Raw genomic sequence first — 19,826 nt, 5'->3', positions numbered from 1 at the left:
TTTATTTACAGTTTTGTTCTGTACAACTCGCAAAAACTCATAATTCTCTGAGCCTTAAAAAATCTCCTGTAACTTATACGGGTGCTACTGACAAATGATTAAATTCATGAGGATCTAAACAACTAATACATTTCTCTTCAACGCACTCCGTCTGAGATAACCCTGAAAAACAAGATTTAAAACCCAGAAACATTTTTACACTGTGTGGGAATAGATGCAAATTTTTATATAGTGACTTTTACGCATTATTTTTTTACAGCAAAAATAACTTTTCGTTTATCATACCACAATACGAACAGAGCGCTTTCAATCGACATAATTCGATCATATACTTTTATTTAAATGAATAAGCAAAAATAATGTACTACAGCCCCATAAACATATTTTGTCCATCTTGAAACATAATTTTCCCTCTAGAACCAATTTTTTTTTTTTTATCTTAGATTCATTTAATCACAAAGAACGCCTGCCTGCAGTCGAGCGGTAAAGCCGCTGAACATTGATAGAAACTCATATATTCGAACTGCGGGCGAACGGGCTGGCTGCATAGTAGCTTTCGTGATTTTTCGCAAGTATACATTGTGTTGTTTTCCTTAAAATGTCCTCCACAAAGGCATTCCTCCCTATAGACAGATAGCCGTTGACTTGCTTTGCTTTAAGCAGCCGTAACCATAACTCTGATCACTAAGAACTTAAAGAAATTTGCAAGTTGCAACCGTATCATTAAAATAATTTCTACCAGAAAATTTCATTTAATAAGAAGTACTAATTACTATATTGCTTGTATAACAATGTCAAATCAATATGGTGCCCACAAAACTAAAAGGTATCCAGTTCGGCAATGTTACCAGAAGTAAAGACCAACACTGAAGAAAAGTTTGCAAGACACCATTCTCTTATTTAAGTAATTAGACCCATATTGAGACTATCAGGTGACTTATCACTTTGTCTAACCAACGAGAAACTCAAAAGATGTTTAAACAGACCTTTTTTTTATATAAAATTCTGAATTTAAAGAATGCACGACTTATGCTTGCAGAATAATATCCGCAGCTTTCAGGATTCATTTAACATAAAATGTAAGTTAAAACTGAAAGTAATTTAACTCTGGAGATTCACAAACGCAGACTCCTATAAAGCGTTGACTCAGCCTAAGTTGCGCGAGTAACTCGGCAAGCAGAATGTTAACGCTGGTGTCTAAGGTAGCTGGGATGGGAAAAACCACAACGGTAAACATCATTGCCAAAACTATCTCGCTGACATTCAAGAACTCCGTTCTTATATACATGTATTTAATGTGTAGCCTTGTAAGGGAGACAAAATGTAGAAATGATAACGCAACTATAATAATAAGATAATGTGTTAACTAGCATTAAACTTTACAAGATATACATCAGTAATTATACTAATCATACGCAAGTGGATTTTCAGTACAGAATTTAATTTTTGAAAAATATAATATTACCCTTTTCAAAAGAAAAAAATCTCGGAGTCAAATTATCAACTAAAACCCCTATCTTGATTAACAGCTCAAATTCTGAAGTTTATTTTACATCTGATTAAAAAAAGAATCCGTTATCTATAGTTATGTTTTATTGTCTTTCAATCGAGTAATTTAACCTTCCTTAAATGTTCGTATCGAGCAGACTAAGCCATCTGCTAGATTTTCAATATTATAAATTCTATATTTCTTCTTCGAATGCTGATGGAACGGGAACTTAAAGATCCTTATCCATTAGATTATTTTTATGTTTGAACTCATCAAATAAAATATGCTTTTATTGATTTTTAACACCTATGTTAAGAGTTGAACTTCTTATTCGTTAATTACGATACGATTCACTTTATCTCTTCGGAAGATCATTCACAGCAGAATTTGGCATAAAAAACAAAGCATTTCACTGATTTTGTTTTTCTAGTTACTTGAAAGGTAAATCCTTACACTCCCTCAGCTGTATTATTTTCTGCCTTTTCCCATTTTATTATCTGACTTTGTCTAAGGTATTTTTCATTTTTATTTGATAATTTTTAATCTGAATTAAAATAGAATTATTAAACTATAGTTAAGTATTTCGTGATCGCTAATCATTTTCATCTCAAATGTTTGGTGTTTGAAGGTTGATAAAAGTCGCTGCATTTGATTTAATTTTAGGTAGAGTGTGAAATTATAGTCGTACCTTAAGAAATCTAAGTGTAAAAAATTATATCTTAAGAAAAAACGTTTTAAAAAGAATTGAAAATTGCCCCTACTCTTCCATTCCAATTCAAAATAATCGTTTACGAGCTTAATTTTGCCGTAGTAACGCCATCTCGGAGACAAAATTCGAGTTAAAAATTGTACCTTATCTTACGAACTCCCGCTTTACGAGTTTGTGATTAGTTACGAATAACAGTCAGGAGCGGATTTACTTGTAAAATCTAATTCCCGCAATTCAAACTCTTTTCATATTACTAAACTTGCATAACTTGCTAAGTTCTTAGTATGCGAGAAAAAAAAAAGAAAAATAAGCAAATATTTAGCTTAATAATCCACATATGTTAAATTTGAAAATTAGACTACCTGTTTTACAGATATTCTTGACAGTCATTTTATTGTCTTAATTTTGCTTACGATTGCTGTAATGATGCATTCAGATTCAGCATGATATAAGTATGGATAGTTAAGTGTTTGGAAACTGTAATTCAAACTGAGAATTCTCATCATGGCTATTGTGGTGAATTTACTCATAATGCTGAAAGGCAGAGCACATTTTCATATTACACATTTAGAAACCCAACTAACAAACAACAAATATCTATATAGATATATCATTAACTTAGTGCTGGATGCCATGCTTCTTAAAAAATCAGCTTAAAAATTCTTTTTTATCTCTTGTAAATACTCGGGTTTGAGAGGCATTAAGAAAGTTTCGGAGCGGGTCAAGTACGCCGCTAAGTGCGCAGCTGCAGCCGCAACTACGCAGCAACCAGCCGTAATTCCGCAAATGAAATTTTCCGGCGCACGACGTTTTACTCCACGTCCACTTTCCTCCCTATTCAGATTTCCTTTGACATTTTTTTAATCCATTGGTTAATTAATGTGCTACAGATACTTAATTGGTTATTTTGGAGAATAAAATTGTTATTTTTGATGAATAAACTACAGTATATAACAAGAATAATCAAATGACAGAGTTGAAATTACAAATGTAGGGGATATGTCTCTTTTTATTCTTGATCGTTATCACCTAGAATAAGCGATATCAAAGTAGTAATAATAATAATTCATTCGAAGCATGTGTAATAAATAAGTCATTCGAAACGTATGTAATAATAATTTTTTAAGCATTCCAAAACGAACTAGAGATATGTAATATATTACTGCAACAATAGAATTTATTAAATGCAAAATGGGTGGTTAAATTAAAGTTATAATTAAAGTTAAAATTAAAAATTAAAAATTAAAAATAAATTAAAAATTAAAGTTAAAAAAAGTTATAATTCTCTAACATAAAGTCCATCAAGTTCTTCAAACTGAAATCAGATGGAAAGGTCATGTACATTTCATTTGAATTTTATTTTAGAAATCTGCTAAAAATTAATGCGTCTATTTTTTTAAAGTTAATATGAAACTCTAGCGTGATATTATATATCTCTGATAAAGAAGAGTGAATATGAACGTGCAGGTGTGTAAAGTAATTAGTTAGGATGACAGCAATCAGGTAAATTAAGTATTAGTTAGTTTTTTACGTTAAAAAATTTAAAATGTCTAAATCGTAAATTGCTGATATTTTCATACATACGACTTTTTTTTTTTTTTTTACTATCGTAACTATTTTTTACTATCGTAATACCTGCTTTCAGATGTTCAAAAGTAAACATATCGACGTTAAAGAAGTTGGAAATTAGTGGCCTGAATATGACGGATCTTCTCACACACACCATGACTAAATCTGACCATTCAGTTAGCATCCACAACGAGGAGAGATCTATTAAATACGTGTTTTTTATTAAATATGTACGTATTAATATGAATTTTATATTTATATGCGTATTTAATATGAATATGAAGTAAAAGATACGAACACTACAAATTAATAATATTTTTTATCAATCGTTAGTTTAAATTTATTTTAGGTGTTAGAAATCACAGACGTTTACAGATGCTAGTCTAGAATATTCTAAAAGAATGCGCTTACAGCTATGTGTTATTTTAAATCATTTCTTGATATATCGATAAAATTCTTCAATATGTTTCCCGACCGAATTTAGTTTCTAGACTAATAAACAAACGAGGGTTGGAATTAGTTTTAATGCATAACAGTCTACTCTGACGAAAGTACTATTCACTAAGCGTTTATCGTCATTTTTAGTTTTCGTCTCTAACCGAATAATGCTCAGTAATAATTGTGTTTAAACAATACACTTGCTTTCGACAAATTTATCTTAGAAATTTACAATAATGGTGATCGGAACAAAGTCGAACAGTTCAACGTAAAGTTCTGGGACAACGGGATATGTGAAAATCCTTTATTCTTTAAAGCGAGCTAATAAAATGAAAAAAGCGCAAATGTAGAACTAACTCGAACAATACAACGATACATAGAGAGCAAGAGAGGAATTACTACCGTTTAGTTCCTTCACTCTTAGCTTTATAGGAATGATTCATAGGGCTACAGGGGCATGTACATTAAGTCCACATGACAGCATATCGACGCAGTGAGACTAATAAAACCCCCCATTTTCGCAGATTAATCTTTCATTTTCTTCCAATAATAAGAAGGAGCAATAACTTCATCAAATTTATCGAAAATTCTTTGAAGATGAAATCTCGCTGAACAGTTTTTGTACACAATTTTTTTTATTGAAAGCACCGTTTTATTTATGAAAACAAAGTATTTTGCTTTAGAATCAATTCAATTTCAAATAAAATATGACTCCGTTAACTCATGGCATTAGCTATCTAAATAAATGAAATTATCTTAACTCAATGAAACTACTTTTTTCAAGTACCATATTAGCTATGTAACCAATATTTTTGCCTTCTGGTAAAAAAAGGCGTAGATTAAACTATATTTTTATCTACAGCTTTGTTTCCTATTACATGCAGAACTGCGTCTCCAAACACGCATCGCCAGTATTCAAGAGCATTTACCTCAAGAGAGTTTTACTGAAAATAGTCTTTTCTACTCATACATCAAACACCAAGTTTAAATATTACCTCTGTAAAGAATACAGATACCATTAGCAATTTTTTACAGCGCGGCATAACTTTTACACCAAGGATCTTCGCATTATATACACAATGAGAATTGATGCGCGCCTAAGTACGAATTTTGATTCTATCTCTTAGAAACAATGTCGTGCCTCCTTTCTCTTCCCGGGTAAACGAAGCCTCACGGGGAAGCTCCTTACATACAAAATCCGAATAAAACAAGCAGTATGGATCAGCTTTCAGAGAAAAAAAATCGTTTCTTAAGCTAGATGACTAAGTGAGCTGTCTTGACATTTTATGATTAAAACAATAATGCTTAGTCAACGTCTCGTTAAAAAATATGAAATACTACGCACATCGTTTTCTCCGAGAATTTATGACATTATTCTATAGATTTGATTCTGATTAAAAGCTGGGGCAGAATTCACGGGCCTTGTGAGCTGAGCTGTTACACTCACGTCCTGTCCGCAGTAAGTTCGCTAAGTAAGCCCTTTCATATCTGGTGTTCAGCAGAAAAGTTTAAGTTACCTGTACCTGCACTTGCTTAACGTACATGAAAGAGAGGCTGAAAACCCAAATGCACATGTGTTCCGTTTACGTTGTCACCATTTACAGCAAACTGCAGTACAGAACCACCACTGGCGTTTTCGTCTGATTTTTTTTTCATATTAAAATATATTACGTATTTAAAGTATTGTTTTGTTAACTTCACTCTAAGTAATATTAAAATACTAAAGTCTTAAAAGGCATAACTTTATTTAATGACGATACCACATATTAAGATTAGTTAGGAGAAATGGATGTTTGAGTTGGTTGGCGCTATACGTAAACTTTACTAAGTTTATAGATCCCACAAATCTTCAGTTAAGCCAGCCATTTGATGCTAAATTCATGTAATCCTACGAAAATCACACATACCGATAATAAATCGGTGCAACCGGAAAATCTCGTAAACGCCGCAAAATTACGCGGACTACATTCGACATTCAAGAACTAAAAATCTTTCCGAATATTTAATTTGGAATCAAGTTTTTATAAAGCAACTTTCTTATCAGATTGTATTTATATGAATAAAAATTTTCTTAATATCGTGAATCTTGCAGAGCATAAAAAATTATTTCTTTCTTATAAGACATAGTCCAAGAAGATTTGTGTTAGTTAATGATTATGAACTTGTTCTTTTATTAGACATAACTGAGTAAAATGCAAATACTTATATGTTTATAGCATTTAGACATACATCAGATCTTAATAGCGTTAATGCTCTAACTCCTTGGTAAATTACGTAACTTTATTATTTACACGATTAAGATATTCGGATAAGCAAAATATTCATGGGCTAATAGGGATGCTTTCTATAGACCTACAATTAATATAATGTATTTTCTCTAGAACAGCTCTCCTTTTTGAGCTGGACATCCTAAAAGATGACATAAAAGGAATAATGAATAGAAATATATAGAATATAAATAATTACGACATAGAATGACCTTTCCATGATTAACTTGATTCACAAACAAAAACTTTTCTTCAGGTTTTATAGCCTTCTGTTATAAAACTTTTCAGCAATTTATTTTTCATAATTATGTGGCAATTGACTTTAAAGAAAAAATAGCATAAAATTATTACATTTTAATTCAGTATAGTAATAATTGTAGCAAACTTAAATATTATTTAAAGACTAAATAACTTTTTTTAGCTTAACAAGTTTAAATAATGTTTTTAATCATTACATCGAATAGAACGTAATCCTTAGGTTTAATTATTTTGGAGCAAAAGTAAACTTAGAAAAAACATACATGAAAGAAAACATTAAAAATACAGAAACTAAGTCCAGCACGCAAATAATTCTGCTTTTTTTGCCAGGTTTGTTACTTTAAAGGTAAATTTCAGAACGCAAATATCACAGATTATTATTTGAAGCATTTTGGCTCAAATTTTAAAAACTAAACTTAAAAATAAAATGGAAAATGAAATACTGTAGTGCTGCTTTTCATTAAACTGCTTTTGACCTTGTAATCTTTGAAAAAAAAACATGCACAACTTAGACGCATATCGAAATCGACTAACTGTACAAAACGGAAACCAGCTTACTATATGCCACCAATCATTGAAAAATCGTCTTAATTAAAACTAGATAAACATTTGCAAAAACGAATAAGTAACTGATTAAGTTTCGCTTCGCTTTAAAAGAACTTTTAGATGCATTAATTTCGAATTTACAACGTAAGTTATTGCGACAGTAATAACTTCCAATATCATTCCCTAAAGTTAAGAAATGACACAGAATTTTATGAACTGAATTTATATTCTAACTACAAAACGAAGAAGGAAATTTTTGAAACTGAAATTAACAATTACTCGGGTTATACGCTTAGCCGCGTGATCGCGTGATGGGAACTGCAGTAAAAAGCAAAGTAGATAGATAGTTGCTATGGCCTCTGAAATGCTATGGATTTCTCATATCATGAAGTAACGCAACAGAGAAGAGGTAGGCATTTTCATAATATTTCGCACCGGAAAAGTTCAAAGATATTTTCTCCTTTGGGACTAGGAATGTTCTCATAGATAGCGAGATGCACAGAAATATTAGTTTTAATGAAAACTCAGCAGGGAAAATAATTTGGGGTGGGGAATAATTCCTTTAAACACTCAGGATTTTTAGTTTAAAACACAATGGTGACGCATTGTGTTTTAAACTAAAAACCGGAACATGAAATACATCGGATTGTACGCGTAAAACCAAAGCATAATTACATTTGAGATTTTAAAAGCAACAGTTAACAAAAATCGTATCATATTTCGGTTGCTTTATGAAAGTGCTAGCGAGTTAATAGGAGGACCACTATTAATTTAATGACATGTGTACACCTCAACATGAATGGTTACAGTTTGTTAACTAATGAAGAATTTTATTTTGACAATAGAGAGAGGGAATTAATTCTCACCTTGATTGAGTCGTAACAAGCGATGACTCGTCCGTTCTGGACTTCAACATGGGCCGGAGGATGGGCGAACTTGCATTCGGTGTCGGGCCGCGAGCACTTGTTCCTCTGGTACTCGCGGCAAACCTCCAGCTGAAGCCACCTAGAGTCCTTCACGTTGTTCACCATGGCCATGCTACCTAGGCACCAGCACTCCACTATGGCGGTTGTTGTGGGACGTTTCTCGGAGAAAATTAAATCTGTCCAACACTGGACGGTCAGCGGTGCCCAGTGATTGCTTTGTTAGGAAATGTTCCCAGGGGTTTCCTAAAGAAAGGGCACTTGTTGATGTGGTTGTTTATTGGTTACCTGGAAACGTTTTACCTACCAACTTATGTCAGAATCTGAAGAGTGTGTCACCAAAAAAGCTCTTCTTAATACACGAAATGTTACTCACTTTTATATGTAACGATGGAAATTTTCAGTCAAGTTTGTGACAAGAAAGTTCGGGAAGTGTTCGGTAACTACGCAGTGGAAGTGAAGAGGAAGGATAAGGAACGTTGCACGAGTTTCCAATAGAGCGAAAAGTTTCGTGATGCTAGTGGAACAGCTGGAGCAAATGCCGAAGAAAGTTTTTCTCCACTAGATGGAAAAAGATAAGGTTCGGTTAAGTCCTAACGGGTGACAGCTGATAGGAACCGAGAAAAAGGGACCATAAGGGAACACCCGAAGCTCCCGGGTAGCGACTACGGCAGCAGCAGCCAACGGAGGGCTGTGTGTGTATCGTAACACGAACTGAATCCACGGCGCCACAGAACACAGAGTTGCAGCAAGCGGCCGAAACTTAAGTTCCCTTCAAGTGAACCTCTCCTAACACTGGCACAGCGAGATAGTGGATGGAAGGGTGGGAGAGCGAGGAAGGTCGTTTGGTAGGTCTAGGCGGAGGGGTGGACGATAGCAGCGCCAACTGACGGTGCGTTCTCTCCACTCGATCAGGAGAATCTTTAACCTTGGAATCGAATCGAGAAGAAAGTTTATACTTTTTATGATTACGTACGCTAGATTTCTACCTGTAGAAGTGAACAAACAATTTGAACGCCATCGCAAAGAATTATTAATTTACAGACATAATTATGCGCATCTGCTAAATATTTTACTCCTTTTCTTTTCTAATAAGTAGGTATGGAATATTAAAGCATCGTCAACAGCGCGCTTACCGACTTTTTAATTTCGTCGCTTGCTCTTTTGAGGAAAAACATTAAACTTCAAACTCTCTGTTTACGTATTTTCCAGGTCTCATGTTGAAAAATGTGGTTAATAGTAGTTTAACAATAAATCACATAGTTTAAAATATATATTATATCTACTTGTTAAAAAATTAAATTATTTTTAAAAATTTCATTTTTAACGTGCTACTATTTTTTTAAATAATAATGATTTCGCTCTAATTTCTTTTTCTGCGTTTGTTGAAAATATAAAATTGTACATGGGATTTTTTATTAGATTTAATAAAAATATCTTATTGTCATGCATGGTGAAAAAATGATTTAACTTGTTCTAAATTCAGCTTGTTTTTTCTGTCTAAATTCCACTCAGTAATCGATTGAACAGATAAATCAAATTATAGCTAACGTATTTCACACATCTCACTTCAAAAAAAAATTCCATATTATTTAAAAGCATGAGTTGACAACAATGAAAAACAAGCAAAAGCTGTGCTCCGATTTTTATTCGTGTAAAACAGCTGCAGGTTGAGAGAAGTGAAATAAATATTTTTATTGCTAACATGAATCATGATCTCATTTTACTCCTCCTTTTCGGCAGCATGAAATGAAATTTACGCAGCCTTCTGCAAGACAACCTCTCACGGCCCCAAATGAGTTTTGTCTTGCGTAGAGGTGACCGTCTTAGACAGGCCATAGCAGTGCTTATTTCTGTTTTCAGAAAAAATAGTCACTTCCACAGCTGATTGTTTCAGGGAGATGGACACGACAACAGGGCTCTTCCTAATTTGACATCTCTTCAAGAAGTGACCAAGTAAGGAAAAAGGAAAGGTTTCTTTGATTTCTGCCTTAAAACTTTAAGGTAAAGTTTCGAATTTTGCCAAATATGATTAAAATGGTTACAGCAATAACTTAAACCATCCAAAATCCATATTTTGATTACATTTATCGTATTGTGCTCTTTTAAGGAATTTATATATACTCCGTTTTATTATTTCTTCTCTCGGAACTTTTCTTATACCTAATGTTATTTCATTTTTAATAAGCCATACTGTAAATGTGTTTCTAAGTTTTATTCATAGTGTGAACTTATAGGGTCAGAAAAAAATTACTTTCGTTTAAGAAATATTCCTTCTGTGGCTTTATGGAATTTAATCCCACTTGCAGCCACTTTTCTTTCTTTCTATAATAAAATACGCACATACTCACTGAGAAAGGAGAAAAACAGATTACAGGCTTTTTCAACTTCTACAAAACTATTCACATGCGAATAAAACATGCACATCTTTCTCCTTTTTTTGGGTATTACAACAATTATTAGCAGTGACCATAAAGTCAATTCATTGTAGTCTACGTGGACAAGGATGCATTTTCAGATACTATATATTGTGAAGAGAAAGAGAATAAACATGAAAATCTTAAAAAGAATTAGTAATTAAACAATGGAAAATGAGAACCTAAAATATTCAGCATTTTGCTTTTTAATGCTTTTTGAAGTCTTTTTTTAATTTTATGAATCTTAATATACTTTAAAAACTCTTAAAAATTAATGAACGTTCGATTAAAAAACTGAGTCCTTATTAATTCTAAAAGTGCACATAAGTTTTAGAATTAATAATAATCACAGTCAACGTATTATGTTATAAGGTATTTTTCTCACTTTCCTAGCTTGGCCTTCGTCGTGTAGTAGTTCCGCACGCTGGGCCGGTATCCAGAGGTCCGCGGTTCGATTACCGGCGAAGGCGTTGCTAATTTTTCATCTCTTTTGCTTCCATGCTTCCAAAAAAAAAAAAAAAAAAAAAAAAAAAAAAAAAAAAACCTAATGTCTCTACAACGTATAATAGATTTCCTCTATCTAGTGACGCCAAATTTCTGAATATACTTTGGCATAACGTTGGGGTCACGGATCCATGGATTATCTTGCTTTAAAAACTTCAGTTAATTTTAGAAGTTCTTTGCGCAGAATGAGGAAAATCGACTTTTCATGTATTTTTAACAACACTACTCAAGAAGGGCTGAAATCTTTTTAATCGATTTCTAAATCATAATTATTTACTGACAATACTTGTAGTACAGAGTTATATTTCAGCTAAGGGTGAATTTATCTCCCCCATGTATGTCCATTGGGAGGGAAAAAACTTGTTTTTTTTTTTTTTTTAACTCATCAATGAAAATTAAAAACCGAGGACAGATTTTTCTAATTTTATTCCGTTACTCTCTTTATTCTTTTCGAAACGGTCTTAAAATATGCTTGTAACATTCTACACGTTAAACAATGATATCAAAATAATTTTGAATTTATTATTACCTGAGTGCCAGCTTTTAGATTAGCAATTTCCTTGCATAAAATATTTTACGTGGTCTGCCGGGCAAAATAAAAACTGATAATCTGATACATACAAGGCGTAAAACAAACAAACAACAACAACAACAACAACAACAAAAAAAAAAAAAAAAAAAGAGAGAGAGACTGGTCCAATAAATCATTGTACTTACAGAATCAGTTAGTTCTCCATGACATTATCACTTTCAAAGTAGTTCCCTTCAACATTCACATATTTATGCATTCGGTTCTGTCATTGCTGGTAACAGTTCTGGAACGACGTGTTTGAAAGGCCCTTCAGGAGATTCTCCGTTTTTCCTTGAACTTCTTCAGCTGAGGTAAAATGGCTTTCCTTTAAGCAAGATTTAACTTTAGGAAATAAAAAAAAAGGTCGCAATGTCGCATGCAGCCAAATCAGGTGAATAAGGTGGATGCCTAATCACAGTAATGTTTTTGCTGGTCAGAAACTGCTTGACAGATAGGGTCGTGTGAGCGGGTGCATTGTCCTGGTGCAACATTCATCGATCACTCCGCAACTGCTGCTTTTTTTCCTAATTTTTTCACGAAGCCTTTTTAGTACGTCAATGTAGTAGTATTGATTAACAGTCTGACCACTGGAAACCCATTCAATCATGATGAACGTGCTTCCACCACATCATCTTCCACACATCACATCATCCACCACATCATCGTCCCTTCCCCCTGAAAACCGCTTATGCCAGTCAGACACACATGCGCGAGACAAAGTTTCATCTCCATAAACCTCGGTTAATGTTTTAAATGCTTCCTCCGTGGCTGATTTTTTAAGTTTCACAAAAAACTTGATGTTGATTCGCTGTTCGGTTTTTTGATTATACATTTTTCCTGCAGAATGCAGTTGCACATGTTTATTCAATGACGCAATACTCCCCACTGGCGTGATCGGTTAAGTCGCAACTGGCTTCATGGATAGAGGAGGTGTGTGGCATGAAGTCACCAAAACAGTTGTTGCCAACTCCACTTTGTTTTCAAGCTACACACTTAGTCTCCTTTTTGTGTTACACCTCGTAGTACAGTTAACAAAACTTTATGGTTTGGTTTGGTTTGTGTGATTACGGAAAAGACTCAAGGAATATCTGCCTAAGGGAAAGGATGCCTTCGTGGAGGACTATTCAAGGTAAAATGGCTCGCATACACGTTACACATGGAGAAAACCACAAAAACGCCCATGGAGTCATCCCGTTCGCGGGATTCGAACCTCAGACCGAACTTCGACTTTACCGCTCGGTAGCTGGTGAGCCCAATAGAACTTTATGGAAAGGCAGAGAGATAACTTCGGATTACGAATCCAGTAATTTAATGAAGCATATTGTATGTGAAGGTCGAAACAATATCATAATCATGAAACATCTTTTAGCACATCAGGTAAAATCATTTTAAATGTGAATAAACCATCTAGACTCAGTGCAGCTTTTCATCGATATTTTCTCACAGTAATTTTAAGCCTTTTTCAGAAGCCGCTTTGCTGGAAACCAACTGCTATAGGCTTGGGCCCATTTAGAATCCCGGAGAAGGTATGAATGTTTGTAAGTGCATAGTGACGCTTAAAATATTCTCGAGCCGATGGTCCTTCCGAAAAGTTAATGGCAGGAGAAGAAGATGTAAGAGAGCCTCGGATTTACTCCCCGTGAGGGGAGGGGGCGCTCCATCAAGTTGAGATGGAGCTAAACAACTGCGGGGTCAACAGCTAACATGCTAAAATGCCATTTAATCAGCCTTCGCACCGTCGCTGCAAAGTCTCTATTAAGGAAAAGCCATGAATGTTTGTTGTTCGCAGTTACTATTAATAGTACTTTATGACGATGTATATGGCAATATTCTCTTAATAATCCAAATCTAAATCTTTTTCTATCTTTTCTGAATATTTTAATTAGAAATATAATCTTTAGGACTAATTTTTGTTCATTTAGCTACATATTCCCTATACAATGTACTTGTATGTATCAGATTATCAGTTTTTATTACAATGGTATTACAAATATCTTTCGAGACTATGCTGTTAAAACACAAGATATTCTTCAAACGAGGAGCATACGTATTCTTCATTTTATTTCTGAATCGTATGGACTTAAAAAAAGTCCCAGATTATAGACTTCCATATGAAGCCACTTTAATGGATCTGAAGAAATATGCTTCTTGAATTATCCATTTTTTATTGTCTTTAACGTCAAATATAATTTTTCAGATGATATTTCTTTTATATTTCGGAATAGAATCATTCCGTGGGTCAATTGAACGAGACTGCTACTTCAAGGAAAAATAACCGAAATATAATAAGTTAAATATTAATTTGACAGAGAGAAAATATATTTAGGAGAATTTTGAAAATTGCCTCATGTGTTAAAATCTGTCAACACGGCTGCTTCGCACGGTCTTTCGTTTCGCATATTAAATTTCGATATATTATATATCATAATTACTTTGTAAAGTATTTTGTTTTAATTAACCAATTATTATGATTTCAGCTTTACTTAGCCTCTTCTTTCCGTTTTCCTCACCAGAATGCAAATGAGGTTTCTGTATATTTAAGCTGAGGCTTTTGAATGTTTAGATGAGACCTTCTGGCAGCCGCGTCTTGCTGTTACTTAACTCTCGCTAGATCTGCCTCAAGTTATATTCCGACTTTAGCGTCTTCATAGCAAAAGCAAGTTAAAAAAATCTCGCCGGTAAATTTCTGAGCCAGTTTAATTAGTTTATTTTATGTGTAATCGTTGACTGCGTTATCTATATTTAAAATTTAAGTTTCTGTTCAGTTAATTTAAATACCCGCAAGGTAGCAGAAGTACGTTGTAGCAAAAGCTGTGCCTGTTTCATTAGATTTAAAGACTAAATAAAAAGGTTATTTTAACCTTCTCAGGTATTTGTGATTTGCTTAAGACTAAGCGATAACTTGCTAGCAGTCTAGTAGGGGCTGCAGGACTTAATGTCCTAACTATATTTGGGAGATAAGAGCGTTAAATTTTATAAAATAAACAATTTGAACTATTAAAACAAATAAGTAATACGTTTAAAATTTTAATTATGGTATATTATTTTTTTAATAAAGGTCTCTTGCTATTTTAGGCTTTGGCCACTACTAAGGCGAGAAACGGTGGTCATTTTATTATGAGGCCACCGTTGCCTCTTATGAAGGAATAGACAATTCACATCCATGCCTTCTCTGGCATTCGAACCTCGGTCCCTTGCTATCGCAGTTAGAGTCACTAACCACTTTCCCTTCTGGGCAGCAGATATTATAAATAAAAAGTTATAAGTAAATAAAGAGAAGTATGTATTTTAGATTGTTGTCTTTGAGGTATGTGCGAGCGGGGTGAGGATGAGGCTAGTAAATCTTTACATGCAGAGGGGTTAAATCAACATTTAAGTCGGTCTCTGAAGACTTATCGCCAACTAAAGGGGGTATTTTTTATGAGGAGGCTGTATGATAGATTGGAGGAATTAGCATGTTAGATGAAGCAGTAACATCGATTTCTGAAATGCATTTCTGAAGAAAATAAGTGCTAAACCTGTCTGAACAAGTTTTTGTTTTCTTTCGTCATAAATGCATGCCAAGTCATTGTATGGCATGGTGCACTGCAGACTTTACTTTGTAGCACCATCTGTCGGTTTCAAATAACTTACCTAGGTCAATTACCATAAAAATGATTATAAGATGTTACTCATGTTCTGAGAGGTGAATTACCACTACCAGAATATCTAACCAGCAAACAGACACAGAATTAAAACACTTCAAGTTTATTTTACCTCGCTACTTGTGAAAGGTTAAATTAAAACATATGGTTTCAGCACAAACTGTTTTTAAGTTCCCAGTTACAGTAGAACAATACAATTCTCTTAAAAGCATTAGTTACTGCAAACTTAGTTTTACGTTTTTACATCATTTATAAAACTAACTTTAAATAACTGATAAAGAGCATTTAGGTATATTTTGAAGCTGGTGACGTTCCATAAAAAAAGCTAGCAATGCAGGTGCAAACGACGATTTTGTCACATATTACTAAGTATGTAATAGTTCTTTGAAGACTATTAAAGATGTTGTAATGCCTTCTAGTTATAAGGTATTTCTCCCACCTTCCTAGCGTGCCTTCGTGGTGTAGTGGTTCTGAACGCTGGGCCGGTATTCCAGAAGTCCGTGGTTCGATTTCCGGCGAAGGCGATTGCTCATTTTTCACCTTGTCTGTTTCCAAAAAATACCTAATGTCTTTACAGTGGCGCCCTAACTAAAAGGGTCGTGCATGATGAATCTCCACACCTAGGATTTGGCGATTGGGTCCCCTAAAAACCCCAGTCTCCCTTTAAAAGGGGGAATATATAAAGTATTTCTCCCGCCTTCCTAGCGGTGTGCCTTCGTGGTGTAGTGGTTCTGCACGCTGGGCCGGTATTCCAGAGTTCCGTGGTTCGATTCCCGAAGACGATTGCTCATTGCCTGCTTCAAAAAATACCTAATGTCTCAACACAGTATACTTAATTCGATGTTTTAAATGCAGTGTAATTTGTACAAAAAATGACTACAAAATGATAGAATGTGGTAAGCAACTTTACATCAGAAGAAATTTTACTCCTTAACACTATTGCGTATCACATTCTACTTAGGAGAAATAGCGGAGGAAATAAGAAATTTTTAGAAGCTTTGTAATAAAGTGGTAATTTAATATCGAAAATTTTTAAATGTGGAAATCACGGATTTTCCACTGGTGCCCCAATAAGCAGATGGAAGAATTTCTTTACCATCAGTCTGGCCTAGTTCCGATTTTCATTTCATCATTCGAGAACTGTAAGCATTTTATTTATAATGTTACATTTTATCATTGTTAAATTACATCATCGCATACCTTACAATTCATATAATTCATATAACTTCCATACAATTCATATAACTATAGCTTCCATACAATTCATATAACTTAACAATTCATAACTTAAATCAACGCATTCATTGCTTTCATACATGATATCTGATTAATACGTTATTTCATGCCTCAAACTAGTAATTATCATTATTTGAATAAGAGAATGAAGTGTAGAAGACTGACTAACATTCAAAAAATTTAACAGCCAAAGGAATAAGGTTCAGTTATGACAAGCCTAAGTAATCAGTATCCACTGGGAACTTAATCCGTTTACTTACTCATATATGTCGCTATGCATCGGTGCTCTGGAAATTATGTTCTTAACTCGGAAACTCTGGAAATCATGTTTTTGACATTTTTATCAGAAAAATGCCGCGACATAATGATCCAGAGCAAAGTATTGCCATTATAAATTACTCTGGCTAAGTTAAATAGAAAATTATTCACACGTTTGCTTATAAAAATTGCATTAGGCTAGAAAAGTACTTTGTTAATTTAGATATGTATTATCAGATTTAAGTTAGCTTGTAGAATATTTGACAAAATCGTTTGTTAGAGGTGCTGCATTGTTTAAACTGAATTTATTTACTCCACATATAGCAACATCAGTCGAACTTAAGTACAATGACAGCGTCTCCTTAGATTAAATTAAGGTTTAATTTATTTATATTATTTTTATGAAATGGAAGATGATTTCATTTGTACTGTATATTCTATGGTTATCATACTGATATTCTTAAGAGTGTTTATTATTTCGCTCCCATTTGGTAATTGGTTAAGACTACTGAACATTATTTGGAACAAATATCAAACAGATTGACCACAAGCGTGGTTAAAGATATTTCCATATATGTAAACTATGAAGGAGTCAGTTTCCCGTAGAATATAGATCGTATGAATAATATATATCTAATTTAAATTAGATATTCAGATATCAGGCACTTTTGTTGTAAGAATTCAGATTCTAAATTTAATTTTAAAAGCGTAATAATCTGCTGCTCATTATATTTACTTGCGAGAATATTTTCTGCTTGCAAAATATTTTTAAGTTTATATATTAGACTCACAAGCATGAATCCCAAAAATTTTCAATTTACACTTTTTCTTGGATGTTCAAATTTAATTTTGCTATTTAAAATTCTTTTGCTTTGTTGTCCTGTTATTTTTTAGAGCTTTTGCGAACAAACCAATGTGTTTGATTAAAAAAATGTAATTTTGTTTTGATCTTATTGGGGACATGTTTAATTTTATCGTTTCTGTCATTTGATTCAATTTTTCCATTTCCCTATCGCGTATTCAGAATATTTTCACCATGTTAGTCTTTATAATATTGTCGTTGTTACTATTATTTATTATTATTATTACTATTATACTGAATTGTCTGAAAATGTTGACTTAAGAAGCTTGTAAGGATTATGCTAATTTTATTAACAGTTAAATTTTGAGTTAAATTTCCTTTCCTATCGATTCATAACTTCAACTTACCACTTCCGGCCAGAACGTAGTTTTAGAATCACGTCTGAATACATAATGAGGAAAAGCGGTATTTAACCGCAAAGTTCTTCGGTCTTAGTGAGAGAGATACCAGGTATTCTGGCTGCACGCGTCCGCCTTTTTAGGATACTTTCTCGTAAGCTATTATCACGTTCGGCTGTACTTTAGGCCTTTGATAGCTTCGCAATCTATTAACGTTAAGGGGCCAACTCTGTTAGAATTTTGATAGCTTTGGCTATACCTCTTTAGTTTAGATTAGTTTAGCTTAGTTCTTAGTTTCTTAAGTTCAAGCCCAAGTGTCGGCTTTATTGTACAATTCCAAGACGGAGTTCTGTCAAATCTTATTTTGAATAATAAAGGGTTATTTTACCCTTCCATTATGTTGATTCCTGTCACACGAACTCAAGCGATTACTCGCTTACTAGTTCTTAAGATTCCTCACTTTCAACTGTAACTTAGAATTACCCAGCGAGGAACTCTAGAAGCTCTTACAGACATTAAGGACAGGCGCATTAGAGACCCGGTATCTTGATTTGAAAGTTTTTAGTTTTGTAACTCTTGTCTCCAGAACCTTTTTACAGCACTCTTTTTCGCACAGAATTTTGCGCTTTAGATTTCCATTTTAAAAAAATCTTTAATTGTCTTTTAAAATATTTATCAATTTAGATTATTCCTAGGACTGGCCTAGCAACCCTCTCCATCTAATACGATTGATGAAGTGTGGCATAGATGAAGTGTGCCTTCTGTTCTGTACATCTAAACTTTATAATAGAATAAAAGTATATCTTAGTTTAATAAGAATATATCTAAACTTTATAATAATAACATTTAAAGACATTGAAATCAGTATCTAAGTGCTTGCCATGTAGTCAAATTTTTATATATAAATTGTACTCTTACTTTTATTATAGAGTTTTTATTACAAAAAATTCAGATTTCTGTTAGATAAAATGTTTAAGTAATGTTGAAAATTTGCATAAAATTTAAAATAAAAAGTCGACTGTTATGTCAACATACTATTAATGAAAGTAATAATACTCAGTGAAGGTTTTTCATATACAGCTGTTAGGTTGTAAGATTTACAAAATTTGAGAACTCTAAATTATAAGCAATATATTCCATAATCTAAGCAACATTATATTTTTTATAGTCAGACAAATTATGAAAACGTTATAAAAGCAATAATGAAACCTGATTTGAACCTATGAATTCATGCAATTACACATCCCTATAGTTCTAATATGAGGTATACAAGTATTTTTAGACCATGGTAATTTTGATCTTAGCAGATGAAGGTTAATATATGGTATACATATAGCAAACGTGATATTTATTGGCATACATAGTTTTTTTAAATGTTCTTCTTAATATTAATTTGTTAAGGATTCACCACATAGGAATGCAGCTGAGGTAGACAGAATGGGGAGCTGGCTGCTGACTTCGGTAACGTAGAAACAGAGAACTTGTTTGAGAGTAAAGAGGATCCGGACTCGAGTTATGTAGTTGAAGATCCAGCTTTAAGACTTGCTGGAAGGAAACATTCTTTCCTACGTAGTTTATATCCCTCCACAGAATATTCCGTAACTTTTCATGTTTTTTTTCCCTTCTTTACGACTTGAATGTTTTTACTATTTTATCTGAGGAGATTTAATCTCCTCTAACGATAGAGTCTGTAATGTATTTCACTTCAAAGGGAAGAAAACCTGATATTTGTTCGTTTAACGAAAGGTGAGAAGTGTAAAGTTGTAGACTCTGCATAAAGAGGACGGAGGGACAGTT

The 19,826-nt window shown here is 33.4% G+C and overlaps 2 protein-coding genes across 3 annotated transcripts in view; both read right to left on the bottom strand.

The window, feature by feature from the left end:
- LOC146993242 (protein muscleblind-like) overlaps positions 1 to 8,577 on the bottom strand; it is a 202,910-nt gene extending 194,333 nt beyond the window's left edge. For both annotated transcript variants that reach the window (XM_085807975.1, XM_085807974.1), the window contains exon 1: positions 8,143 to 8,577. In XM_085807975.1, the coding sequence (XP_085664101.1) occupies positions 8,143 to 8,313 (171 nt within the window). In that variant the 5' untranslated portion in view covers positions 8,314 to 8,577. The remainder of the gene's footprint in view (positions 1 to 8,142) is intronic.
- LOC118198603 (muscleblind-like protein 1) overlaps positions 1 to 9,014 on the bottom strand; it is a 713,982-nt gene extending 704,968 nt beyond the window's left edge. Inside the window, exon 1 of the mRNA XM_085807963.1 lies at positions 8,576 to 9,014. The gene's annotated coding sequence lies outside the window, so the exon portion shown is untranslated. The remainder of the gene's footprint in view (positions 1 to 8,575) is intronic.
- Positions 9,015 to 19,826: the final 10,812 nt, after the last annotated feature.

Source organism: Stegodyphus dumicola, chromosome X1 (genome assembly GCF_044657685.1).
Source record: "Stegodyphus dumicola isolate Sdum_Otavi_A_Nest chromosome X1, ASM4465768v1".
Taxonomy (NCBI): Eukaryota; Metazoa; Arthropoda; class Arachnida; order Araneae; family Eresidae; genus Stegodyphus; species Stegodyphus dumicola.
The sequence above is the reverse complement of the archived record's forward strand: the minus strand, read 5'-3'. Positions and strand labels throughout refer to the sequence as shown.